At 39.8% G+C, this 26,559-nt stretch overlaps 1 protein-coding gene across 3 annotated transcripts; it reads left to right on the forward strand.

Moving 5' to 3' along the window:
• Positions 1–25,754, forward strand: TMEM87A (transmembrane protein 87A). Of its 3 annotated transcripts, none has more exons than XM_030035440.2 (20): positions 1–180; positions 1,263–1,320; positions 5,275–5,372; positions 6,251–6,367; positions 7,908–7,961; positions 8,051–8,107; positions 9,736–9,883; positions 10,623–10,684; positions 12,568–12,751; positions 13,604–13,703; positions 14,440–14,533; positions 15,690–15,761; positions 17,414–17,522; positions 18,695–18,753; positions 19,015–19,118; positions 19,479–19,552; positions 20,892–20,953; positions 22,171–22,226; positions 23,509–23,539; positions 23,898–25,754. In XM_030035440.2, exons 1-20 carry the CDS (start codon positions 43–45, stop codon positions 23,937–23,939), a joined length of 1,719 nt encoding a protein of 572 aa, XP_029891300.1. In that variant the 5' UTR covers positions 1–42; the 3' UTR covers positions 23,940–25,754. The 3 variants fall into 3 exon arrangements, with proteins under 3 accessions (XP_029891300.1, XP_029891309.1, XP_040984668.1); XM_030035449.2 differs by lacking the exon at positions 15,690–15,761 and adding an exon at positions 16,331–16,399 and having other exon boundaries at positions 31–180; XM_041128734.1 differs by lacking the exon at positions 1–180 and adding an exon at positions 1,014–1,088.
• The last annotated feature ends 805 nt before the right edge of the window (positions 25,755–26,559 follow it).

Below are 26,559 nucleotides of genomic sequence, written 5' to 3' on the forward strand. Positions count from 1 at the left end.
GAAGAGGCGCGGCCAAGACGGCGGCGGCCTCCGTGCGGTGGGATGGCGGCGGCGGTGCCGCGTTCCGGGGGGTGGCGGCGGCGGCCCGAGGCCGTCCTGCTGCGGCTGCTGGCGGTGCTGCTGCTGGCGGGCGCGGCGGGCGCCGGGCAGCGTTCCAAATGGCGGCTCCCAGTGCTCATGGTGAGTGCGGGGAGGGAGGGAGGGCGGCCGGCGGGCCGGCGGTCGGGGCGTACGTGTGCGTGGCGGGGGTGGGAGGCCGCTGCCGCTCTGCTCGTCCTCCTTGCCGGCGGAAGGAGAGGGGAGAGAACGCCGCCGGAGGGCTGCGGCCCGTCCCGTCGGCTGTTCTGCCGACCGGCCGGGGTCGTCCGGGCTCGGGCCGCGCCTGTGTGGAGCCTGACCGCACCCGGGGCCGGTAGGAGGGCGCGGGGCCGCGGCCCGCCTCCCGCCCCGCTGCCGGGGGCCTCTGCCAGGCTTGAGCCCCTTTCGGCAGGTCGGCGGTGGCGACAGAGGAGAGAAGGCTTTTGCGGGAAAAGGTCTCGATGGGCGGCGGAGGGAGCGCGGCCCCTGTGAGGTCCGTGGGGAGGGAGGACGGCTTCCCCGGCTGGGGCCCGGCCTCGGTGGGGCCTGTGCGGGGAGAGGGCGCCCCGCGGGCCCCCTCGCCCGCTGCGGCTGGGCTGGCGGCGCCCGCCGTCGGGCTGCCCTGTGGCCCGGCGTCGGGAAAGCTGGGCCCCTGAAACAGCGAACCGAGAGAGATGGGGGGCCCTGGGAAGGCGAGGGGATTTCCAGCGCTTCTGTTATACCGCGCGTGTTTGAAGTTGCGTGGAGGAAAGCTGTTTTGCTTCACGTTAAACCTGCCTTTGCCAGGCTGTGGAAGGGGGTAATGCACACTTCCTCTTGAGCTGCAGGAACAAAATTAAAGGATCACGGTGAACACTCCTGTTGATTCTTAGAACAATTTTTTTTGTTTTTGTTGGATAGTTCAGATGTTCTCATCAGCAAGAAAATGCCAATCATTTCAACAAATGTCGATGAAGTTGATTCAGTTTTGCAGAACAAAAAGCCCCAAGCGTCTCAAGCCATCTTTAAGAGTAGGTTGAAGGGGTGGTGAAGCGTGACTGGAAAATCCAGTAAGGCTGGCTCTTGATTTGGCAGTCACTTTCATTGCTGTGTAGACTTAAAACTCAGAGAGGAAGATGGTGTTTACTTAAGCTTGGTGACCTTAAGTCCACTAATATCTTTTCCTTTTTTTTGTGCCTTTGCAGGGGAAGAAGTTTAACTTTGGGAAGATTCTTTTCAGCAACACCACCATTTTCCTGAGATGTAAGTGGTTACGAGAGAGTAACCTGTTCTCTCTGCTGTTTGACATCCCCCCTACTTTAACATTTGGGACTCAAAACACCATCAAGTGTTTAACTTCACTGGTTGCAGTGACAGCTAATCTAGTACTGGATGAAAGCCATAGCTCTGATGTTGTTGGGTGTGTTAACAGGCTTGCAGCTTCCCAATTGTGATCTGTTTAGGCTGTAGCAGAAATGAATTGTTCTGTTCAGGCCGTCTGTGGAGAGGGCAAGATGAGCAATGTGAGCACCACTTCATTTCAGATAGCAGGTAATCAGGTGTGGGATGTGCTGAGCCCTACTGTGAGGTGTGCTTTCCCTATTTAAGATATGCTAAATTCCTCCAGCTGGGAGATTTGGTGCTGAGTGGGACAGTGGCTATTTGTATTGCAGGGTGACTGATGCCAGTGTGCAAGCGGCAGTGCTTTTTGAGGCCCTGTTCCTGTTAGCTGGGTGCTTCTGGGAGTGGTAAGGGGACGTCATTGCACACTGTGGCAGAGCTCTCCTGAGACCTGTTTTCTCTTCCTGATCACTGTGTGAGTGTGCTACAGAGCAAACATGTTTGCAGCCTTCCTGTTTGTTCTTTCTGTTTATCACTCTTTGCTGATCTGGCCAGGGCTATCGGTTATGTAGGTTACTGCTCAAATGAGAATTTCTGTAAAATATCCTCTTATCTGTGAACATGGGGACAGCATTTAGATAGCAATGGGGTGACGTAGGTGACTTGTGGAAGTGACCAGCTGATTTAGAAAGGCTTGAAATCTTTTCCGTGCATTTTGAGCACTTTAAGGGGTTGTTTGCACCAGTTCTTACCCTCTAAGGGGGAAGCTCTTTGACCTCCAGCTGCTAATTGGGTGGTTATCCAGGTACAGTGCCTGTGAATGGCCTTGTGCACTTGTGTCAAATGAGGAAATAAAAGTCCCTTTAGAGACAATTAGTGGGATCTGTACCTTTGTCACATCAAGACTTAGTTTCTGCAGTGATTGTGCTCTTTTTTTAACTGAGAAAATTAAGCTATCATGAGGATTGGCTGATGCTTCTTGATGAAATTGCATATTGCTGTGCTCTATTATGTTTAGTACTTACCTTATTGATTTACAGGTTTAATTTTGGGTACCTGCCCTTCTTGGGACAGTTTTTTGAAAGGGAGTTAGTTAAAGTGCCTCCATTAATTCCACATGAATCTGAAGTAGGAGGCTAGTGTTAGAGTGTTTATTAGTGAAAGTCCATTGTGTCAGGGTTAAGGTTTTTCCACTTGTCAGATGTAGCTCAAATGCTGAGTTTTGTGTCTTGCAGCAAGACAATTGCAAGTGTGCAGCTGCAGGATCAAAATGTAGAAATCTGATGCTTGTGGAAAAGGAGGAGGGGTCTGAAAGGGCATTTGGAGCTTTGGTAGGTGTTAGACTTTCTTGTCTAAAGTTCAATAGAAATAGTGTGCTCGTACTAACGTGGCATCTAAGATGTGGGTCCCCGCAGTGAAGTGTGTCGTAAGTCTAATCGTGAGATGTACAGCTGAAATAACCAAGAGAAGGAAGGAACTAAGGCATGGAGAAAATAAAGCATGTTTTTTACAAGACAGGTTTGTGGCAGATCTGGCAGTAAGAATTCAATTCCCTAGCTTGTGATGTGGACTTCAACTACACTGTGCTGTCAGCCTTAAAACAGGTGTCAAGCCTTAAAATTCTTTAGTGAAGATACCTGTTTTACATACCAGTGTGATTAAAAGATTTACATGAATTCAGATAATGAATCACTGAAAGAGGAAGGAGCAAAGGCCAGGAACTTAATTTCAGTTTCTCAGTCTAGGTGATACTTAAATCACATCTGATACTGGGAAGCTTCAACTTTACATACTGTTTCTTATCTGCCAGTGTCCATGTGGAAACTGGCCTCTCTTCTTTTGTTTGCTGTCTGTTGCCTCTTCCATCTGTTCTGTGATGTTTGTGTGGACAATATGTCCCTTCTTGCCAAACATGATTGCTCATGGGTTGTTCATGTTTTTGGTGAGCACCTGCATCTCCTCCTCTACCTCCTCTTCCTTTTTCTTTCCCCTTCTTGGTTTTTGGGTTTTTTTTTTTTTGTGTGTGTGTGTGTGGTGTATTCGTGTCTGATGCTTTCTGCTTCTGACTGGGAAGACTGCCACTGGTGTTTGCTATTGTCAATAATGAATTTATTTTTATCCACGGCTTTTCTTAAGTGCTATTCTAGAAGGCATCTGGTTTCCTGTCTAGGATCATGCTAGAAAGCCTGCTCTCTGTAAATGAGTACAAAGACTGCATTTGAGTTGAATGTTGCTGGTATTGTTTGAAGGCTAAGGAACTTAGATTTCTATGTTGCTGAATTCAATAAATGCCATGGGTGCCTTTTCTGTCTTTTAGAGTACTTCCTCTTCAAGGTTTCCGTAGCTCTGATGGTTGCAGATATTGGCGGATTGTTCTAGCGATGACCTGTTTTACCTTTAGTTGGTGTTACGGCTGAACATAGCATTTCAATAATTTTAGTTATTTTTTTAATAGGTAAAAAAGGTATTTAAAAGGTTTTTTTGAATCCCTCCTATTTTTTGGTAGCACTCTTTTGAGATGTTCCTCGTTTGATCAATTTTATCAGAAGACTCTTTATCTTCTAAGAATTTGCCATCTACCCATGTCACTGCAGTGCTTCTTTTGCATCTTAATTTCTTTGTTGTGCCCTCTGTAACATCTAGGGCTACGTGGAGAATGTATGCTTTGTTTTCATGCTTACCGGAAGGTGTCATAAGGAAACTTTTATTTTTCAGTGACTGCATTCCAATCTTTTGTGGTTTTTTTAAATCTTTGGTATTAGAGACTCAGTTGTTGAGTTTTTAGCTCTACATGTACTTGCTTTAGTAGTCACGTGGTTTAAACTGGGATTAGTCAGTTAAGACTCCATGGCAGAGTCTTTTTTTCTAATTGCATTTTTTACCTGCAGTGGTCAATACGGAAACATTCATTAAAAGCTTTGTATGTGTAACAAATTTGTGGGTGTCTAGTCTGAGATGAATGTGGGTGTCTGTAAAGGTGTGGGGACTTCTTAGCCTCTAGAAACATGCTGTCAACTCGAAAGAGTTTTGCTGTCTGTTGACTGGCAAAACCCAAACATAGTCTTGTTTATATAACCATAAAGAGCCATAAATGGCTCTTCCAAGACTCTGAATAATTACTGCTCATTTTGTTTATCGGTGAAGCTTACCTTCTTAATGTCAAATTCTCTTCATCAGGCTTTAGTTTCAGAATGAGATTTGAAACACAAAAATCACACAATCTTTCCTGAGTTGGGAGGAAGGGGAAGTCTTGTGTTTCATTTTTCGTGCATGTTGTTCTCTAATAAATCAAAGTGGAAAGTTGTGTTATTGCTGTTTTAGGTAGCATTACAGCTTTGACAGAGTGAGCTAACGTATAGATGGCTTGTTTGTCTTTTCGGAGTGGAGCGGTAGGTGTTGACTTGCAAAAATCTTACCTTTTAATTTATTTTCTTAGTGATGGTATTGGTATATTTACATTATCTGTGCAAATTGCCCTTCGTATTAACCCGTTCCTAGCTCTCTCTACCGGCTATGTCCCCCGTGTATCTTGGAAAGGGAACTCCTTTTGTGTATTGTAATCACCGGGAGTCACTGCTGTTCTCTTGTTTGGTATTTGCAGTGGCTGAAACGTCCCTGATTGTCTTGAGAACAAGAAGTTTCCAAATGATCTTCAGTTCTTTAATAGAATTGTGTAATGTTATAGTGGAATTCCGTTTTCCACATGCTTCTTTCTTTCACTGAACAGTAATGAATTACTTGAGGAAAATGTTTTTCTATTGCTTTGCTTTCAGCTTCATGTTTGAAATAAATTTAATTATGATAGTTTGGCACAGAATGGGAGGAAAAACATGTCAGATAGAAGGTGTCTTACACGCTCTTATCTGTTTTTTTCAGTTGAAGGGGATGAAAAAGCTTGTGAGCCCTCCCAGAGTTACAATGTTACTTGGTACTTAAGATATTCTGACTGCTACAATGAAGTCTTCAACTTTGGGGTAAGAACTGTGTGGAAAAGCATGGGTTGTGATTTTTAGGGATAAGCAGATATGTGAGTGAGGGCATTGGAGATCTCGCGTGTATCCTTCTTGCTCTTTGGGCCTAAAAGACGCACTCCTCCAATGGAAGATAACAAATTTCTGGATCATTGGGAATGGAATGGAAAGGAGTTGATCCACAGCTTGCTGAAATTACTGACTTCTCTGGGTTTTGGGTAAGGTAGAAGTGTTTGTCAGAATTCTTCTAAACCCAGAAGCTTAAATAAGTGCATTGAATCTAAACTGAAGTGTGTGAGTTTCTGGTAGATGAAAATATTATTTACAACAACACTTAATGACAGAAAATAGAAGAAAATTAATATTTTCATGTTTAGTCTAAATTGTGTTCTTTATGGATGCACATTGCAGGTATTAGCAATTTATACAAAATGCATAGTGTTTCTATCAAATGTGGTAGAACACAACTGTGGTTTATACTGTAACAACTTTTCCATGTTTACTTAAAATATGAGTTATGACAGTTATAACTACTAACCTAACACAGTACTGAGGTCTTTAATTTTTCATATAATGATGTAGAGTTCGTTTGTGCAGACTAAAGTTTATGCTGGCTGCTGCACCTCCACTTCTGGAATACTAGGATTTATTTATTTATTAGGTGTTGATTCTAACTCAAAGTCTGTATGTTTTTTGGGTTTTTTTTTTTGGCCCTCATTTTTATAGTCTTTTGTGGTCTTGATGGCCTTTATCCTATTAAAGTCTGTTCAAGAGTGTGTGCAGGGGGAAGTTATGGTGCTCTCCAGGTCTTGCAGCTGCCTACTGAGATAAACCATTTGATATATTGGTTGCTAACCAAAGTTCTATTCTATGTTTGGCAGGATGAACAGGCAGAGTACTATTTTGGGGCTACGTCTGAAGAGCATCCGGGTTGGTCAGGATACTATGCCACGGCTTCTCTTCTCTTTCCAAATTGCTCTGAGCTCTTCAGGCCTCAGGTATGGGTAGAAACTTCACAGTTTGCTCTGTTCTCTCATACAATATACAGAAAAGGTGGTAGTTCCTGTTAGATGTGCTAGCATCCTATGTCAGTATCGCTGTAGGTTGGAAGGTGCTTGTTTTTATCTGTTTATGACAAGTCAACTGCAATCGTGATTTCTTGACTTAGCTTTACTTCTGGCTTGCTATTCAACATCTGGCCCACCATGGGGGGGAAAAACCCAAACGACTGTAAAATGCAGTGCTTCTTTTTGTTTGTGGTTCTGTATTCTGAATTTGTTTCACTTACAGAAGGCTACTGCTAGTTGTGTTCTGTAGAAGTGTGAATCTCTGTCAGCAGAGTGAAGCTCCCACTAAATTTGGGTCAATAAAGGACTGGCACTTTCTGCTCAGATAATGTTCATTTATAATAATGGAAATGAAGGAGTGTTGAGAAATGGGTTACGTAAGCACTGATAGCAGGTTAAAAATGAAAAATAAGTAGTGCTAAAATGTGTTTGAAGCAAATTAAATTAGGAAGAGAGAAGACAATGCAAAACAGCATATGGAAGTAAAGTGCGAACATAGGCTCTATAGTAGCTGTATATCACCAGGTGAAATTGTGCAATCATACTAATGACAATATCAATATAACATGCTGTCTTTCTTTAATGGAATACTTACTTAACAAGTCAAGACAAATTGTGCAGTGTTGCATCTGTATGCAGCCATTCCTGATTTAGACAAAGGGTTGTGGATAGAGAAATGTCTTGTAACTATCGAACCTAGTGTTGGTGGCGGGGGGGGGGGGGGGGGGGCATGGGTGTGGGGAGTGGGGGTTGTTGTTTGTTTGGGTTTTTTTTTTTTTGTTGTTTGTTTGTTTTTTTAAGAAAAAAGACATGCCTAAAGGTGACTTGAAAAGGGTTTTTAATAATCTGTTTGCATGCCTCTAATTCCTTTGATATGCAAAGATGGCTTGAAAGGTTTTTTTTAAAAAAATAATCTGTATGCTGCCTGATTTTCATGTTTAATAGTATGACAAGTGTCAGTTCTACTTCTGCTTGGTTTTATAGAAGAGATCTTATGGGTTTAGCTGTGTAATGTGAACTTGGGCATCTTAACTGAACGTTCAGGTTGGTAAAACCGGGGTTTTAAAAGACTTTAAGTGACTTTTCCTACAATTCCTTTGAAAAGTCTGCTGAAATTTTAACAAAAGATATTCCTTTCAGATACTAATTTCTGAAGTTTAACTGAAATTTCTCCTTTTGATTGTTCAGCTTTTTCTTTTCTTGTGGTGTGGCAGTTTCAGTAGACTTCAAGTCACCATAGTTTGGAACAGTTGGCAAAATCTGCATCTCTAATATGTACCCACTTGTATTAATCTAAGTATTCAAGACTCCCTCTACAAATGGACAGTTGTTTGATTTAGAAAAATGAAAGCTCTTTAGTACAGCTGTTCAGAGAATCCTTCCTTATAATCAAGTTTACTGTAAGCTGTTCTGGTAATGTTATGTTAATAAAAAGTGCCTATAAATGCTGTAACTTCCTTATATCTTGCAGATTTTCTATAAAGAATTTGTTCATCCTGAGCCTCTATCACCTGAGAAACAAGAGGTAATTTTTTTCCTTCTAATGAGTGAGTGTAGGTGTGGGAAAGATAGTTATGGCATATTGATTTATCCATTTTTCTGTTTTTCTTTAAGGGCTCAAAAGATAAGAAGGAGAGTGGAGGAAATCATACAATGGTGGCTGATAAAACTGTATGTATATTGAATTTAAACATGGCTTGGAATTCAGCAGTCTTAATTTGTTTTTTTTTTTTTTTTTTAATTTATATTTCTTTGTATAAGAAATTACTGGTAGCATTTACAGGAATGGTGCAATTCTCTGTTTTTTTGACACCTGGAATTTTTTTTTAGCTTGAAACTAGGTAGCACTGTGTGGAAAACCAGAAAACACAGTAACAGAGTAACCGCTGCTTCTGTATGTGAAATATAGAACTCATACCATTCAAACTGATGGTATAAATTAAAAAATAAATTTATTTTTTCATAATACTTTAAAGTAATCATTGATATGATCTGTTTTAAGTGGTGGCTAATACTTAGAGATTACATTTGGTTTCATCTTTAACTAGTCAGTCTTTTAAGAAGTTGTACCTAACATGTAGAGTGACTAATTTTTGATTTTCAAATCTGTTAGTATTTTTATTATATATTAAGTTCAAGCCCTAACCAGGAGCGATTGTCAAAATAACTTCAAATTAAATGTCCTGGATGCCAACAAAGAAAATCCATTTAACTGCCTCTGTACTTACAGGGCCATCTACCTTAAAGCTAAAGGTGTGTGTGCAATTGTGAAATAAGGAATCAATGCAGCAAGAGATGGAGATATTTTAAAGGCAAAATTGATGTATAAAAATATATATCCATGTTCTTTTAAGTTTACTGTGTTTTTAACTAAGTCTTTTAATTTCAGTCAATTTGTAATTTTTTTTTGATACATAAAATTCTGTTGGCTTTAGATCTTGTAGTCAGAAGGTTTCTTAAAAGAAATGCATGTTCTTAACACTGAAATTCTCTTGGAGAGACAGTTATAAAAAAAAGTCTTTTTGGTAGTTCTGCGGTGGTCATGTGAGTGGCATATGTGTAGATAGTCTTAGTTTTAGCCTTAAAACTCTTGCTAAATGTTGCAGTTTCTGAGATGGCTAGACTTCTTCAGTCGTCGAATTAACAGTTTTGTATGCTGGAACTCAAAAGAAATCTCTGATTTGTTTTATGGTGCAAATATTTATCTGGGCAAGCTTCCTCTGTTAGTTCATCGGCAGGATTTGAGTCTTATAGGTATGAGAGCTGTTCCAGGGGCAGTAGTAGTTTCCACAGGAAATGACTACTATGGAAATTTTTTACTTCTCAGCTACCTTTTCTGCCTTGCACTGTAAAATTCAGCCTTCACCAGGGAGCTGAGTTATATGTAGCCGTGCTGTCGCCAAACAATTGATTTCGGGAGGAAAGTAGTATCTCAGTGATGGTCCTAACTGTTTGAGACTGAAAACAAGGAATAGGAGGCTTTACTGAATTGTTTGTAGTTTTTGCCGTACCTTTGAGATGGCTTTTGCAGTAAGCCAGTATTAAATTTGCAAATAAGCCCTGATCACCTCCCAGGTCTTTGAGGATTCTTCTGTATTCAAACAACTAAATTTTAAGTATTATGTCTAATAAATAGCATTCAAATTTACATATCAAATATTTATTAACAAGTTTAGGCCTGGGAAGAGATAAACTTTGTTTTCATATGGAAGATACTACCCATGCATGGTGAGTCTACTTCTGTCTTTTTCGTGTCTTCTTGACTATGCACTGTCTACATGTAGACATTTTATTTTCAGGCAATGAATGCTGTTATCAAAACTTGGCGAGATGGGCCATATATATTTATTGTGCAAATTGGAATTACAACTGCAAAGGATTCTACTACCAAAGTTAAAAGAACGGAGAAAACACCACCTTCCCCTGATCAAAACAAGCCCTTTACAAGTAAGACAGCTGTTTATACAGTAAGCTAAAAATACAGTGCCATTTTTTATGTATACCACTCTTGAGTATATCCTGAGGTACTTTTAATATATACTGTATGGTTCAATTTCATAAGACCCTATCTTTCACTTCACATAGATGTAAGTATTACCTACTACAACTCTTTCTTATCATAAGAAAATAGGTGGTTGTTAGTGTCTTCAAGATCCTAAGGCTGTTGGTCTGTCAGTTTAATGATGGAAGTGAAGAATCCCAAGCAGTTCAATTTTGAGGCTTGGTGCTGTGTTTCAAAAATGTCCAGACTGACACAGTGATTTATTTCTATTAATAAGCTCAAGTCATATAGAATACAAAGATCATAACTGTCACCTTGAAATTATATATAGTATAGCTAACAGTGCATTGATAACCTATCCAAACCTCAGAGAAGTTTGAAAATCCCGTTAAAAAGTTAACTTATGTGTGTTCCTGAACTTTCCTGTTACACATGAATCTCCAGCACAAATTACTTTAAATACTGCCATGAGTTACTTGGTAATGGAGCATGTAATTTTAATTGCATGCTTTTAGCTGAGTGTGTTATGAGTCTTAACTTTCTTTGATTAAAGTGCAAGTTAGATTTAAAAGCTATGTGAAGATTTAGAATTCCTTTATGCTTGAGTAAAAATCAGTTAAGTTTTATCCTGGCTTCCTCCTTTTGGTTCTTGTTCAATTTGGTTATTGGATTGTCTTTTGACAGTGACAGTAGAACTGAAGGGGCCATATGAGTATCTCTCACTTGCAGACTATCCTCTGATGATTGTAAGTAAAACAGCTTTTCTTTGATGTATAAAGTAGTCAGTTGACTTGAATCTCAAATATTCTCCTTCCATACTTTAGGAAACACAAAGCCAGTGTCTCAGTAAAAATAATTTAGCAGAGGGTGTTTTTTAGTTTGGGGGGTTTTTTTGGTACTAAATACAGGGTAAAGAAAACAGACATAGATTTCAGGTATTTGCATATGCTGCTAATCTTGTCCGTCTCTGGATTGTTTGACTTGATGCCTGTCAATTTGTAGTTCCGGAAGTTATTGGTATCGTTAGCTCTAAACTGAGCAGTTCTGCTGACAGTTTTTCTCCTTAGCTCATGTCTTAGAAAATTTGCTATTCTATGCTTTTGTTTACATCTACCCTTTCATTTGTCACTGCTTTCTTTGTTCTTTTACAGCTTAATCTTCCTTCCTCCACCAGCTGTCTTCCACCCCATGAGGAGGTCTTTAATACTGCCTAACAGTGAAAGCATAATTGAACTACAAAGAGCTAATCCCCTTTTTATTCAAAGGAATTGTTGACTTGGTTGCTAGTTGCCTCTGTGGAGGAGGCTAAGAAAGTAAAAGAACTTAAATATTTATGTAGTATAGACTGACTTTAGCTGGGGATCAATAACAAGTAAGGTCTCTAGCCTGACTGTATTGGCAAGAGTAGCCTGTAAATAGGCAAGTCTCATGGTGTTTCTGAAACATATGTTTTACTTCCTGCAGAAGTAAAAAGCCTCCAGCAGCTCTATTGACATGTAATTCACTAGTGTGAATGTCCTCATGTGGCAGGTCCAGAAAAAGGTCTCTGTCTAAATGTTTCTGTAATGGAGCATCTGAATGTGAGCTAGCATGCCTAGGTTCTTACCATTTGAACTGCATGGATTAGTCAGATGTGAAAATCTGTAAGGATCAGTAGGCTGTTCTACTAAGCAAGGTATTTTCAGTTTGTGAAGGCTTCAATGGATTGTGCAGCTAACTTCAATGCGTGCTTGGTTTATAAAAACCTACCTTCTGTACGAGGAGACTGCTTGATTATTACTGTTCTATACTTTGGCCAAGTACTTCCTGCTATTCATTTAATATCTTACTCTCTCCTTCTTATGCCTCTTAATCTCAGTGTCGTTTTTGAAAACTTAACGTGCTCTGGTATGGTGCTTTCATTTAGAAAATTCAGCACTGAGTAGCACTGTCAAGCTTATTGTTTACCGTAGGAGACATGTACCCTGAAAGTTCTGAAGCAAGTAACACTGGACTGGGGGGGGGGGGGAAATATCACAGAATGATAATGTTTAAATGAGAATCTGGGTTTCTTTTTCAATTCCAGATTTTTGGCTGACCTAAAGCTTGGTCAAAACCTGAGGTTTCTGGAAATTAACTTTTGAGAGAAGTTGTCAAATTATTTGAACAGAGGGATTACAACCATCGGTTGCTTACCTCTGTTCTGTGGAATGGTGTGTAAAGGTGACTTGTAAGTTTATTTGCAGAGTACTGTAAATATATGATGAAGTTAGTAATAGAAGAATATGTGAGAAGGGGCAGGGTTTCTAGTACTTGATGATTTGCCTGAGCTCTTGAGTTTTTGAAAGCTAGTAGCACTTGGTATATTCCTTAAAAAAATTGCCTGTGAATAAATTGGCGGATTGCTCTTCAAGAGAGTAATTGCTCAGAAATTCAATTACTCTGATTCCCTTTATTGGCAGTGAGAAATTAGACTGTTACTGTAAAAGAATCCAGAGAAGACAAATGAAGAAATGCTTGTTTCTAGTCACTTTTGTATATAAAAACTTCAAAAGTTTCTATATGCAGGGAGAAGATAGAATGGAATGGAAACAAGAAATTGTTTTTCTGAGTCTAAGGTTCCTATTTCTTGCTTCTTTTTGTGTAATAGTTTTTCATGGTGATGTGTATTGTGTACGTATTCTTCGGAGTTCTATGGCTTGCGTGGTCAGCCTGTTACTGGCGGGATCTCCTGAGGATCCAGTTCTGGATTGGTGCTGTTATCTTCCTGGGAATGCTCGAGAAAGCAGTTTTCTATGCAGAGTTCCAGAATATCCGCTACACAGGGGAATCTGGTAGGTAGCAATTGCAGCTTGCAGTTTAATTGATGGGGCATAGCACTGATGGCTTATGCTAAATTGGGGTGACAGATGCACATTAAGTATATGATTACTTGAGGATTGTTTTAAAACAAAGAACAGGGAACCCGAGTTTCTGCATTTTTTCAATATATTGTAAATATGATCTGTGTTTTTCTAAAGCTAAAATGCTGTTGCTTTCTCTGACTCCTCAGTGTAGTGTCTTAGGGATGTAAAATGGTAGATTCTGGAGAGTATTTACTGTAGTGCTGCCTTGAAGTTTAAAATAAGACTTCTAAGTGTATCTTGTAATTAATTTCTGACAATTGGTATTGGCCTTGGAAAGAGACTTTGAAACTCCTTGTTTAACATGGCAGCATTGCAGATGACTTTTGGTATTCAGCCCATAGCCTGATAATCCGTCTTAAGGGATTCTCTCCACATAAAACTTTGGGAGACTGGTTTTGAGTTTTTAGGATGGATGCACACAAATAAAACTGCAAGTAAAACATCATTATGACTCTGTTAATTGGCCACATCCATTGTACAGAAGGTTTTATTGGTTGACTTGTTTGGAAGATCATCCAGGCTGATCTTATGGATAAACATTTTATGGATCATTTACTTTCCACTGCCTATGAATGCACAATTTTTCAGTAGCTTTTTTTATGCTTAGTGACCTATAATTTTGAAAGCTTACTCCAGATGTAGGTAATAAAAAGATGATACACTTTAATAGCCTACGTTCTGAAAATAGTTATGTCTGCTCTCATACTACAATTGCATGCAGTAGTTAATAAAACAAATTTTATTTTAATAACCCAGCTTCCTCCTCTTTGCTTTTGGTAGTTCAAGGAGCAGTAATACTGGCAGAACTGCTTTCTGCTGTGAAGCGCTCATTGGCTCGAACTCTGGTCATCATAGTCAGCCTGGGATATGGGATAGTCAAGTGAGTAATTCTGTTACAGGTTTGTGGTGTTCTATTAAAAGGCTTTTCACTGTGGGTTTCTAATAACTTAGGGCAGTATTCATCTCCCTGTACTTTGCTACTTAAAAGGTAGGAGCTTTAGTTAAGTGCTGTAAAGGTCTAGACTTCACTAGTCAACAGAGACATACAGTTCTGTACGGTGATTACTCTTCTCCCACCCCTTTCCGTGTACCACTGTTGGGTAAGTTTCTGAGTCACTGTTGAGATACTCCACAGACTGGAATGGGAGCTTTATATGCCTGCCTTCTGGGCAAGGAGGAGCTTCTAGAAATGGGGAAGGTCAAGAATCACTGACAGGAGAGGGGAGCTTTAGGAGGCTTTTGCTGCTCACCTATCTTTCTCCAGCTGTATTCAGTGGTAAAACATGCTGTGTGGTAGTGGAAGCTTCTAGCGAGTGTGGGTGTGCTGGGGGAACTAGTGAAGAAGAGGTGGGCTGAGACTTGAAATGGTCGTAAAAAGCTGAACAGGTTAACTAGGAAACAGGACTGTTACCAATCTCTTCCTTAGTCATATCATACCGTAAGACCAAATGAATAGTAAGCTTTGAGCACCATAATAAAATTCTTTCTGGATCTAGAAGTGGCTTGTCACAAGGACCTTTTATTCACATGCTTCATGCCTTACGTTAGACTCAAGTTGACATGATTTCCCTTCCCCCCCCCCCCCCACTTAATCTAAATTTCACTTTTTCCTACAGGCCTCGCCTTGGAGTTACTCTTCACAAAGTAGTTATGGCTGGAGCCCTTTATCTATTATTTTCTGGCATGGAAGGTGTTCTTAGAGTCACAGGGGTCAGTAATAACTACTTGAATTTTCCCATATGCTACAGATGCTACTGGCTTTATTTACTTACATGCTAAGGGAGAATCCCAGGGCTATGCTGAAAGAAGGGAACAGAGACAATGAAGTGGTTAAGCTCTAAGACTCGATATGTGTTATTGACAAGTATTTTAAGCTTGATGTCTTCTCTATCAGGATGTAATTCTGTGTATTTTGAAATAATTCTAGTAGTTTTCTGATTAGTCAGGTGTTGTGGTTTAACCCCAGCTGGCAGCTAAGCATCACGCAGCTGCTCATTCACCTCCCTTACAGTGGGATGGGGGATAGAATCAGAAGGGTAAAAGTGAGAAAACTCGTGGGCTGAGATAAAGACAGTTTAATAGGTAAAGCAAAAGCTGTGCACATAAGCAAAGCAAGACAAGGAGTTAATTTACCACTTCCCATCAGTAGGCAGGTGTTCAGCCATCTCCAGGAAAGCTGGGCTCCATCACATGTTAGCAGTTACTTGGGAAGACAAATGCCATCACTCTGAAGGTCCCCCCCTTCCTCCTTCCTCCCCCAGCTTTATATGCTGAGCATGACACCATATGGTCTGGAATATCCCTTTGGTCAGCTGGGGTCAGCTGTCCCGTCTGTGTCCCCTCCCAGCTTCTTGTGTCTTCCCAGCCTACTTACTGGTGGAGTGGTGTGAGAAGCAGAAAAGTCCTTGACTCTGTGTAAGCACTGCTCAGCAGTAACAAAAACATCTTGGCATTATCAACACTGTTTTCAGAACAAATCCAAAACATAGCCCCATACTAGCTGCTATGAAGAAAATTGATTCTATCCCAGCCAAAACCAGCACATCAGGTTTCAGACACTATATTCTGCCTGGACCCTTTTGTCTAGTACTTCAGATTAGGCAGGGCTAGTTGTAGACAGAAATATACAGCTTGGGTCACCTGGCCATGAGTCAACCTACCCCCCCCCACCCCTGCCCCAGAAAACCTAACCAAAACAAAAAAACCCAAAACCCAATTTTGGAGGCTGTACCTGGGGAAGTGCATGTGAGTGGTGCTGCTACTTGCTTTATTAAGAAGTACATCTCGGGATATAGATTTCTCTTGTTCTGTTTTTGGTATTTTGGGATAAGGTATTTAACGTGACATATATTTGGTACTTTTTCAGTTTTTCTATGACACTGTGGCTCTGATAGCAAACTTGGCCCTGTCCATGATTGATGCCTGTATTATTTTGTGGATATCCTTTTATAAACTGCAGGATGTTACGAAGTTATTCATAGCTTACTGTTTCTGACTTACACTTAAAAGGAGTAAAAGGTGATTTGGTGGTTTCAGTTGGGACTTTGATAGTTTTTGATGTACGCGCAAAGGCAATTTTTGCCACTTTTGTTCAAACACATGGTTGCCAGTAGAGCATTCAGTTTGTCCATGGAAAGTGCAAAAGATTTAATTACTACATCTCTAACAAGCTGATTGCTAGTTTTCTGTAATGGAGGTGGCCAGAGCATGTTGTTGTAGTAATCGCCTCAGGAGAGGCTCCTTTTAACAGTGCTAGATTGACTTAATTTGGAAAACTTATTTCTCACCTTGCTGGTGAAGAACTGAGAACTGACAATGTGGTATTGTCAGTTCCCCTCTGTGCATTGGGCTAAACTCTTGATTCAAACCCTCTGCTTCTGTAGTAAAACTCAGAAGCATTGTGGTGGACTATTTGTGGTTTTTCATAAAATAGCCTGACCCTCCTCACTTCTTCTGTACCTTGTTTCCTTTTCAGTTTGTTCTTACTGGCTCTCTCTTTGTCTCCAGGCCCAGAATGATCTTGCCTCCTTGGCTTTTATTCCCCTGGCTTTCCTAGATACTGCCCTGTGCTGGTGGATATCCTTCACTATTTTACTTGGTGGGGTGTGTTGTTCTTCAAATTTGTTTTTTTTGGGAGTCTTTTTGGCTGAACCGTGGTGGTTTTTTTGTTGGTTTTTTTTTTGTTTGTTTGGTTGGTTTTGGTTTTTTGTTTTTGTTTTTTTTTAATCAGCTTCCAGTATATGTTCTTTCTACTCCTGGTAAAGTTAATAGAACCTCTGTAATTGAGTGTTCAGGTAAGCTTCTGCTACAGCCAATGCAAGGAAAACTAGGTAACCAGTAGATACCTGTGTTAGAGCAGCTCCTGAACATAGACTAGTTAAGTCTGTCTTACCAGTCTCTGATTGTTGAAGAATGAAATTAACTTGTTCTAGTGTAGCACTGTAATGGTACTGTAGTAGTAGCCTTTGGAGAACAGACTTAGTTTATGTTTTGGGGAGAAGGTTGCTTCGCAACATCAAACCTAAAATTCTTTCTGTAAAATTTGGACTCGTCTTGAAGTAGGTGACAAAATGGGGCAGTGTTGACTTTTTGGTGTCTTGACATATTACATCCAAACAACCGTAATCTTGTGTGACTTTAGCAACTGCTGTCAAATGCTGAACTCAAAGCCATGTATAGCAAAATCCCTAAAAAGTGGTTTTAGTGAAAGTCAATCACAAAACTCTATGTGAATACCTTGCTGCCCAGCCATGACAACCCCAATTCTCTCCTACTGTGATGTCTCTCCTAAGCACTTGTTTTGTCACTATGGAAATAAAATTGCAGACAAAAGGGTAAAGATATTTGTATGCCCTAATTGTTTTTTAACTCCCTTCTGGTTCAGGCTTGGTTTTCCATTTATCAGAAGTACATCTGCCACTTTTCTGGAGGAATGGGTCATAGTCCAAAATAGATGCTTGGATACCATCTTTGTGTGACAAGAGTTCTGGTCTAACTTTTTGGAGGGCTAAGTGTCTGGGTGGGAGAGCTGTTGATCATAAGATCTGTGTTCAGCTTGTCCCTTCAGAGGCTTTCCTTGACTTGCCATACATATTCATCAGCTTAACTCAAACAATGAAACTGCTGAAGCTTCGAAGGAATGTTGTGAAACTCTCTTTGTATCGGCACTTCACCAACACACTCATCTTGGCAGTAGCAGGTAAGCAGAAAACTATGTTAATCAAATAAGAGCACTTGCCATTTCCATATATGGCTTGATTTGATCACTAAAGGAGATTTTTGGGTTTGGTGGCCTTTCTGTATATACAGTCAAAGTAATTGGTATTTCTTACACTTGAACCATTTCTCATAGTGGGTCTGTACCAAGTATTATGTTGATACTTCAGAGGCAGTGGATTATTAGTCCTGATGTTAATAAGATCAGTAGTTCTATGCAGCTCCTCTAACAGAGCACTTTCATCCCTCTTAAAGCTGCTGGGGCAAAAGATTATTATCCTACGCTGTTAACTTCACAGAGATAGTTTTTGCCAAAATCACAGTATCACTGTGCACTATGGGATTTTTAAAATGTCTGAAGGCCTGATAGCTGAAGACCAGAGTGATTCTTGGAAAAACAGTATTCGTAGTATTGTGACATATTGCCCTGTGTATTCTGGAAGAATACAGATTCAGATTCTCTTCCCATTTGTAGTAGTGGTGAACGGAACTTCAAGAATAAATCTGTTGGTACTTCCAGGTGCTCAGCTCCTCATCTGTTTGGAAATGCTATCCATACAATGAGCAGAAAACTTCTAAGGACTGTGCTTTTTTTAGTTAAACAAACAAACAAGTGCATTCCTTTTTAATCAACAGGTCTGATTAAATTCATTTCAGCATCTGGTTCTTAGTCATCATAGAACACCTTAGTGGAGGGAAGTCTGATCTTGTAAAACTGTGGTGAGAGCATAGTTTGAGCATTGGAACTCTTGTGGGTCAAGGTCTGAATGCTTAGGCATTCAGGGAGATCAGATGGTTCATTTATTTCAAGGTAGGGTTTATTTGTCAACTGGTAATGAAACCATGGTTTGGAGACTAGATGAAAATAATATAAGAATAGTGAATAGGGATGAGGAGTTGGCTAAATACTTCATACTTGATTTATGCCTTGTGTCTCTGAAGAACGAAGAGCAAAAAATACTGGTCTGTGCCTAAATTACTGTATAAGGTCAGTGGAGTAAATCATTCTCTTGTTTTCCAAAACTAATAAATTGCATTCCAAAAATTCACTATTTAGGTCTTTGTCCTTTGTTTAGGAAACACAGTCCTGTTAGTAGTACATTTGGATTAGCATATTTTGTAGTAATAAGCAGCTTGTTTGTTTTAATATTGCAGCATCTATTGTATTTATCATCTGGACCACCATGAAGTTCAGGCTGGTGGACTGTCAGTCGGTAAGTTTGTATTGAATGCTTTCTGCAATTGCTGCCTCTTGGTAAGTTTGCATTTGGCAGTGTAAGAGGTGAGATTGGGCATTCTGAACAGATTTTTCTGTGGGTTATGTCTAGAGTAATATACCACATGCTAAAATTCTCACTGTTGTGGGTAATGAGCCTCTTTGTCAGATACCTATAGTTCACCCTTGGAAAGAGCTGAGGACATGGAGTCTCTTTCTTCGCAACTTTTTCTATTTGTGCTGCTGTTTTCCTTGACAGGACTGGCAGGAGCTATGGGTGGATGATGCCATCTGGCGTTTATTGTTTTCAATGATCCTTTTTGTCATCATGATTCTGTGGAGACCATCTGCTAACAACCAAAGGTTCAGCTTTTCTTACCACTTTCCAAAAATACTGGGTTTTGGGAATGCTTGTTTATCCAAAGAAGTACTGGTGGGTGATTTTAGTTGCTGTATACTGATCCATAAGGATACTAAGCAGTGTCTGTAGGGGCTTGAGGAAAAGTTAAGTGTAGAAAGTCACATAGAAAAAATTCAGTCTGTTCCTGGTGATGAACTTATTTAAAAAGAAGTGACTTAAACTTTTGATTAGGTAGTTTAGCATAGGTCTTAAAAACAGTGAACTACACAGAATAATCAACTCATGTGAATGTTGGGGTAATGAATCTGTTGGGTGGCAAGAGATAATAATCTAAGATAGCTTTCATTCTTTCCCTCCTAAAGGTTTGCTTTCTCACCACTGTCTGAAGAGGAGGAGGATGATGAGCAGAAAGAGCCAATGTTGAAGGAAAGCTTTGGTAAGAGAAAAGTGGTTTTTTTTTTTTCCACCTAATTTCAGTGTTGAATAGGCACTTCTGTGGAGGGAGGTCTCTTGTTTTCTGGCAAAAAGTTCATTGCTGCTGTAAAAGCAGAGTCAGTGCCTCCCTGTTGCCATTGATTTGTGCAGTTGTAGAGGAAACATTGGCTTTATGTTTAGTGTTTACATTGCCTGTTTAATTCTGGGGTTTTCAGATGGCACTGAACACACTGCTACTGTTGTGGTTGCTTTACCATGTCCACTGGACTTTGTTTTAATAAATATGTCAAGTGATAGGTTTGGATCTAGTCATGATGACAAGGATCTCTTGGATATTGTTGCTAGGCATTGGTTTAGTTTGCAGTTCTCTTTTTTAAAATCCAGTTTAAGGATTTTAATTTATTATCTGGTCTTTGAACTCTGCAGTCGTCTTCATTTTCCATATTAGGGCCTAGTACAGGAATGTCAGGTGTAAAGACATGGATGAATATTTTTACATATTCAAGAAATTACATACAAATGAAAGAGTCCTGCTCTATGACACTAGGGTGCATCTTTCTCTCCACTCACCCCCCTCCTACTATAAAACCCTCTCTTTTTCTGCCTTCCATCTCCCTACTATGTCTATTGTAATACTACTGTTCGTAAATTGTGTAAAAGGTAGGGTGACATACCCACTGCTGCTGTCTGTCCACAAATCAGTTCTGCTGGGATATATCAGTGCTGTTTGACCAGGAGCTGAGGAGGAGTGTGTAATCCCCTAGGTGCATTTTCCAAATCAGCTATATCTGGCTGTCTGCCAGGCTAGGAGATGCATGTTGCCTCTCGGCTTTTAAGTCAATCAAGCAGCTTGTCAGCAGTCAGTAGGTAAAATAAATTTTGGGAGTTGCATATGTCTCAAAATGGTTGAGGTTGGAAGGGACTTCTGGAGGTCATCCTGTCCAAATCCCCTGCTGAAGCAGGATCACTAGAACAGGTTGCCCAGGACTGTGTCCAGATGGCTTTTGAGTATCTCCAAGGATGGAGATTCCACCGCCTCCCTGGGCAACTATGTCTTTGAGTTCTATGCTGCTTATGTCTGGCTTAAATAAAAAGATGATAAATTGATATTTCCTAGGTAAAATTGCAAAATTGAAGAAAAACAAAGTATTCCACCTGTCAGGAAAAATACTACAAGTCTTTCAAAGGGAGAGCATTGTCTTAATGATTAACTTGTCTCTCTTATTCTGTCTCTTTGGATTTGATGAAATATTCTGAATTAATAGCCAACACTTTCACTTACAGTCTATGAACAATTAGAGTTCTGTTATCCCAATCTTTTTTCCTCCTTTTGTTTTCAGAGGGAATGAAAATGAGAAGTACAAAGCAAGAACCAAATGGGAACGTGAAAGCAAACAAAGCTGTAAGTATGCCCTCCCTACTTTGAAGGATATAGATCCATCTACTCTTGTTTGGTTGCCCCCCAGTAGTAGGTCACAAATAGGCAAAGTGTTCAGCCTATAAATGTGAGTTTCCTGCTTTGCTTCAGAGTGGGAGTGAGTCAAAGTATATGTTCACAGTACTTATGAAAAGAAGTAAATACAGTGTTTTCATCTAATTTCCTGTAAGTGCAATGGAAGCTTTAGAATTCAGTCTGTTCTTCAGGAATGTCTGCACAATCCAGTATAGATAGAACTGTATAATACTATATTCTGACAGTGAGTAATACATTATTTTAACAAGTTTGTCAGGCTGAGAGGGAGGTTGAGCCATATTTTAAATAAATCAATTGCCTTCTAATTTTGAGATTTGTGATTCATTATTCGAATGGGGTGCTGTGTATGTACCTACCTAAAATAAGTTGGTTGGAACATTTTTAACATATCTGCGTTTTTTCCACGTGACTTATAAGCAGAGGTAGTTTCACATTGAGCCAGGAGGTAGAAAATATGTCTCAGAATCTTTTAATGGAATTCATGAATAAATTTAAAAGGAAAGAACCTGTAGGAATTAATTGTAATAGCAGTAATTTTTTTTGTCGTTAACATTGTTTTTCTCAAAGGTTGCTTGCAACTATATGCTACTTATCTGAGGATAATGTGAAACTCAAGCTTTTCTATTTTGGGGATGTGGGAGATCAGAAAGGGTCAGTTCTACAACTTTAGAACAAGTGTTCTTGTGTTGTGAATTAGAGAGTGTTCATCAGATAGAAATGAGAAATCCTGACAATGCAGTTTAACTCACCTTTGCAAAATCTAGCTTGTGCTTTTTGTAATAATTTTTCATCTATAACATCTTCTAAAGATGATGATCTTTTGTGGGAGACTAAACTAGATTGTGTAAATAACCAAAGTGTCCCGAGGGCCTGCTTTTCCTAGTCACCATTAGACTATCACAGAGTTGACAGTAAGTTATAGGTAGGGTTTTTTCTTTTTTTCTTGGAATATGTTTCCTGTAATCCAAGTATCAAGTTGAAGGTGGGTTTTTTGTTTGGGTTTTTTTTTGTGTTTTTTTGTTTTTTTCAACTGACATTATAAATACATTGTTTTTTGTCAAATAGGCTTAAAAGGAAAAGGCTTGCATGTGACAGCATTTTGGGAAAACTGACTTTTGTCTTCCATTTAATTTCTGTACTTGTAGCAGGAGGATGACCTGAAGTGGGTAGAGGAGAATGTTCCTTCATCGGTGACAGATGTGTGAGTATTTTTATAGTCACAATAAAAGCAGGTTCCTTGGACACAGGAACACAAATACATTAGAATGCATTATAACTTGCATGCTGCGCTTACATGAGCAGATACTGAGTTCAGCCTGGAGTTGGCCTCCGACTTCTTAGAATGCTTCCACTTGGCTTTATGCAGTCTGTCAGACTGAGTTCAGGCCACTTGAACACATGCTGACTTAAGGAACACCATCGTGAACTGTGAAAACACAGACTGATTTGTTTCCACTTCACGAAAGTTAAAACTAACTAACTAAATCCAGAAAACAAAGAACAAACAAATGCTTTCTTTCTGTTTAGTGCTCTGAAAAGTCCTTTGAGTATCTTGCTGAATGTAAACCACTGAATAATGTCATTTAGTTCTCAACTTTATTTGGAATGTCTTCTGAGTCATTTCTATGCTTCTGGCAATATAGTCAGCTATGTAGGCAGTCCATATCTATTCCGCTGTTAATAACTGTTACATCCTAAAAATGTCAGTGCCCGTGTCTAAATTTTTCATAGCAAAACAGAATTTCACAGATTAATTATGTTCACAAATCTGAACAGGTAATTTTGGCAGAGGCTCTGGATTTAAGTACAAAACTCTGCTTGAAGTTAAAGACAAGAAATCAAGTGAAGCTTCAAGGGGATGAAAAAGTGCATTTTCTCAATTGAATTTGTTTTTCCCAGTTCTACTACTTACTTTTTGAAGAATGGTAGAGATTCCTTAAGAAAACAAGGACTAGACTGGTAGAAGTTAGGAAGGGGCACTTTGAGGTAGTCTGCTGCAGGGTTTTCTGTTCTTGAAAGTATGATCAGGGATGTGAAAAGATGAGATCCCAATGATGGGAGGTCTATTGTAGCTGAAAGGTATGGTGTCAGTGTACTTGTTTGACTTCTGGGATGTGTTTTTACAATGTGGTCCCTTATTGTAAATGTCTTCGGTGTAGTTCAGCAGCGTTCCTGTATGAATGATGCGGCTTATTTCATGGCAACTTGGAAATTGTTCAGTTCGTAATGAGAAGTCTAGAAAAAAAAAAAGAATTTTAAAACTGAAGGTCATTGAGGATACTCCTTGGGCTCTTCCTCTTTTGTATGTCTTTCTCTAATTTCTGACTGTTTAATTGAAAGGTCTGTCTTCATATTGCTCTCCTGAGCCCTAAAAAGCTTAAGGTGCAACATAAGGCTGAAAGTGGTTGTCAATATGCTGCTCTCAGTAGGTGCTCTAATTCTCTTAACTATTTTTTTTTTTTTTTTTTTTCCCCCCACTGTAGTGCTCTTCCAGCTCTTCTGGATTCAGATGAGGTCAGTAAACAAATCTTCAGTTCAAATTAGTCTTCTGACATGCCAAAGGAGTCATGACTCAGCTGTTAAGGACTTGGCTTATTAGAACTGGAGTCTCTGATCTTGCCGGTGCAGCAGTAAAATAATACAAGGCGGGGAAGGATAGTGGGGACAACCATGGTACAACTTCTTAGAATACAAATGTGTATTCTAAATGTGTATTCTAAAAGAAGCAGCATATCTGCTGTGTAAGTTGGACTCCTGACTTAAAATGCATACGAGTGTGCATTTATTGCGAATGTGCAAAGCGTACCACCTTATTTCTGAGTAATGTAAACCTATTGGGGGAAATGACAACACTGGGTATTCTGTTTTGCAGGAAAGAATGATTACACACTTTGAAAGGTCCAAAATGGAATGAAGGAGTAGCTTTTTTGCTCTTGGAAGTGGAGACGCCTCTTAAAGTTGCTTGGTGGAGCAAGTGCATCCTGCTGATTTGTTTCTTGATCTCAGCCTTGGAAGTTTGATGCTTTATTGTCACGAGGGCGTCTTGCTGTGGAAGTTCACAAGGACATTATAAACCTTTTGGAAATTTGAATTTACAAAGTTGCTGCAAGTTTGGATTTTTAAGCAATTTAAATGTGTACTATTCCAGCACCTTCTGTAACTTTTCAAATATTTAATCTGTGAAACTAAAATTCCTAATGTCTGCTTGAGGAGTTTATATTTCAATGTTACAATTGACACTTAGAGGTGAACTGCCTGTACCTTTTTGGGGGGAGGGTGGGGACAGATAGAAATAAGCACTGAAGAAACAACAGACCCATTTTCTGTTAGATAATGGCTTACTGCTGTTTTATGTCATGTGTCCAATGTGAATGAAAGGTTTTTAGAGAGAAGCTCCTGTTAATGAAGAAAATGAAGATGCCAGAAAGGAAATATTTGGAAAAGTTACAGTGATATGAGTTTTTAACAAAATCAAGTGCAATTTTATTCATAACACTGTGTAAGAAAGATTTTCTATTTTAAATGCCATTGACCTATAGGTAACAGCTGCATAGAGCTAACACTTGCTGTTGTGGCACATCTCATTGCCGGCAATGTGGTGGATGCCTGGAAAAATGATTTGCCCCTACCTTCCATGTGTTGCATGATTTAATTTAAAAACAAAAACAAAAAACCAAAAAACAAACCAAATGTCACTAAACCCACTCCTGCAGTGCTCCACAAGTGCTTGACTACTCATGTTAAGCAGATATTAACTAGACATTTCAGCAGAACTCTTCTCCCTGCACATGTAACATCTCCCACCAAGAAGTCGGCACTCTTCTATGAGAAGATGGCATTGCTTTTCAGAGGGTGCAAGCACTGCTTACCTTACTTGAAAGAGGCTTTAATGGGAGTCCACGGTGCTGGGATAGTTCTGTTCCCAGTGTCTGTTTAGAACTGCCTCCCATGTGAGTGATTTGATGATGGGCTTTCCTGTCCCAATTGGTCCCTGTGGCCAAGAGGTACTCAGAGATCACTGTGTTTCAAAGTTGAAGATTTCTGTCTATATAATTGCTTTTTGTTTCTCCTTTTCAAATGAAAAAGAGCTTTTGGAACAGTGTTCTGTTTTTATTCTATGCTTGGCTGTAGAGGCTTCACTTGCAATAACTTACACATGGAAACCCATTGTGGACTGTATGACAAAAGCTCTAATTTGGGTTTATAACCTTTACAACTGATAACTACCAGGCAAGCAGCAGCACAGCTGGACTTCTAGGGAGCTGATGTGGTGGCTGCTGCTGGAATGGCATAGGGAGTCAGTTTTTCTGGTTCTTCACTCATAGCTATGTCAGCAGAAGTGAGCATGTGCCTGTACTTCATTCATTCCACTGTAAGGTCTGGTAGCTTAGCTCTAGTTCATCTGTATCAGCAATTTATGCTGAAACACGGCACTTTACAGTAGAGTAGCTGAGGCACAAGTGCATAGTATCTTCTGCTAGCTGTGCCGTGGGAGCAGCAAACCCTCAGTGGATGGGTAGAGAAAAAAGCTGTGGCTATGACACCTCAGTCTGCTTCTGCAAGAGTTGCTGGAGCTCTTCTGCCATCCCCTTTAGGCCACACATAGAATCTTTAATTAGGAAACACTTCTAATTTGCTATGCTTAATTGATAGAGATGAAAAAAATGTTACCTCCATGTCCTTTTGGGGAGAGGAAATTTTGTGAAATAAAGCTATATGAAACTCGCTATTTAATGGGGGTTTTGTTTTGTTTGGGTTTTTTTTAGGTCCTGTTGTTTTGGGGGGGTTGGCATTTTTTTTGAGACAAATAGGGTAAAATGTTCTCTACTGGAAGCACAAAAGAAGTTTGTATGTACTATTTAATAAAAGCTAGGCGAAGAGTAGAAAGGCTTACATTGTGTCCTTCCACTTTCTTACTACCTGTTCTCTCACATGAGAAAGTGTCAACATCTTCACAAAGCTCCCTTGCTTTTCTTTAACTCTTTATTATGTGGTATTTATAATGCAGTTATTCCCAATAGCTATTTTTTTCCTTAAGCTTGACAACAGAGGGGAGGTCTGTCATTTGAAAAGCTAATATAGATAGGGCGAATCATAAATTTCTGAACAAAAGTGAAAGATCTAAAGAGTTTCCTTAATTGCATTCATAGTTTAATACTTTAAAGACTAAAATAAATGTAGTAGCAGTGTGGTGCTTTCAGCCTACAACTACAGGGGTGTTGGGCAGTCCTCTCTGCCTTCTACCCTTCCATCCCTTAGTAACTTCCGTTAGTATTTGAAGTTGTCCTGAATTCCACGGGGAGCTTGTTGCTCCCTTAGTTAGCGGTTCTTGTTTTTCCATTTGTTAGGCAGAGTTTCTGTACCCTTGGAAGCTGGTATCTGCTTCCTAGCGTGCAGCAGGCACGTGCTGTGACTTCCTTGTTTGCACGTAGGGAGAACTTGTATCAGAGCCCAGTTCCCACAGTATCATGCAAGCTATGGCACACACACTGCTACTGCTGCAATTACGATTGCAGAAGAGGTGACTAAAAGCA

The sequence above is a fragment of the Aquila chrysaetos genome, chromosome 2 (assembly GCF_900496995.4).
Source record: "Aquila chrysaetos chrysaetos chromosome 2, bAquChr1.4, whole genome shotgun sequence".
Taxonomy (NCBI): Eukaryota; Metazoa; Chordata; class Aves; order Accipitriformes; family Accipitridae; genus Aquila; species Aquila chrysaetos.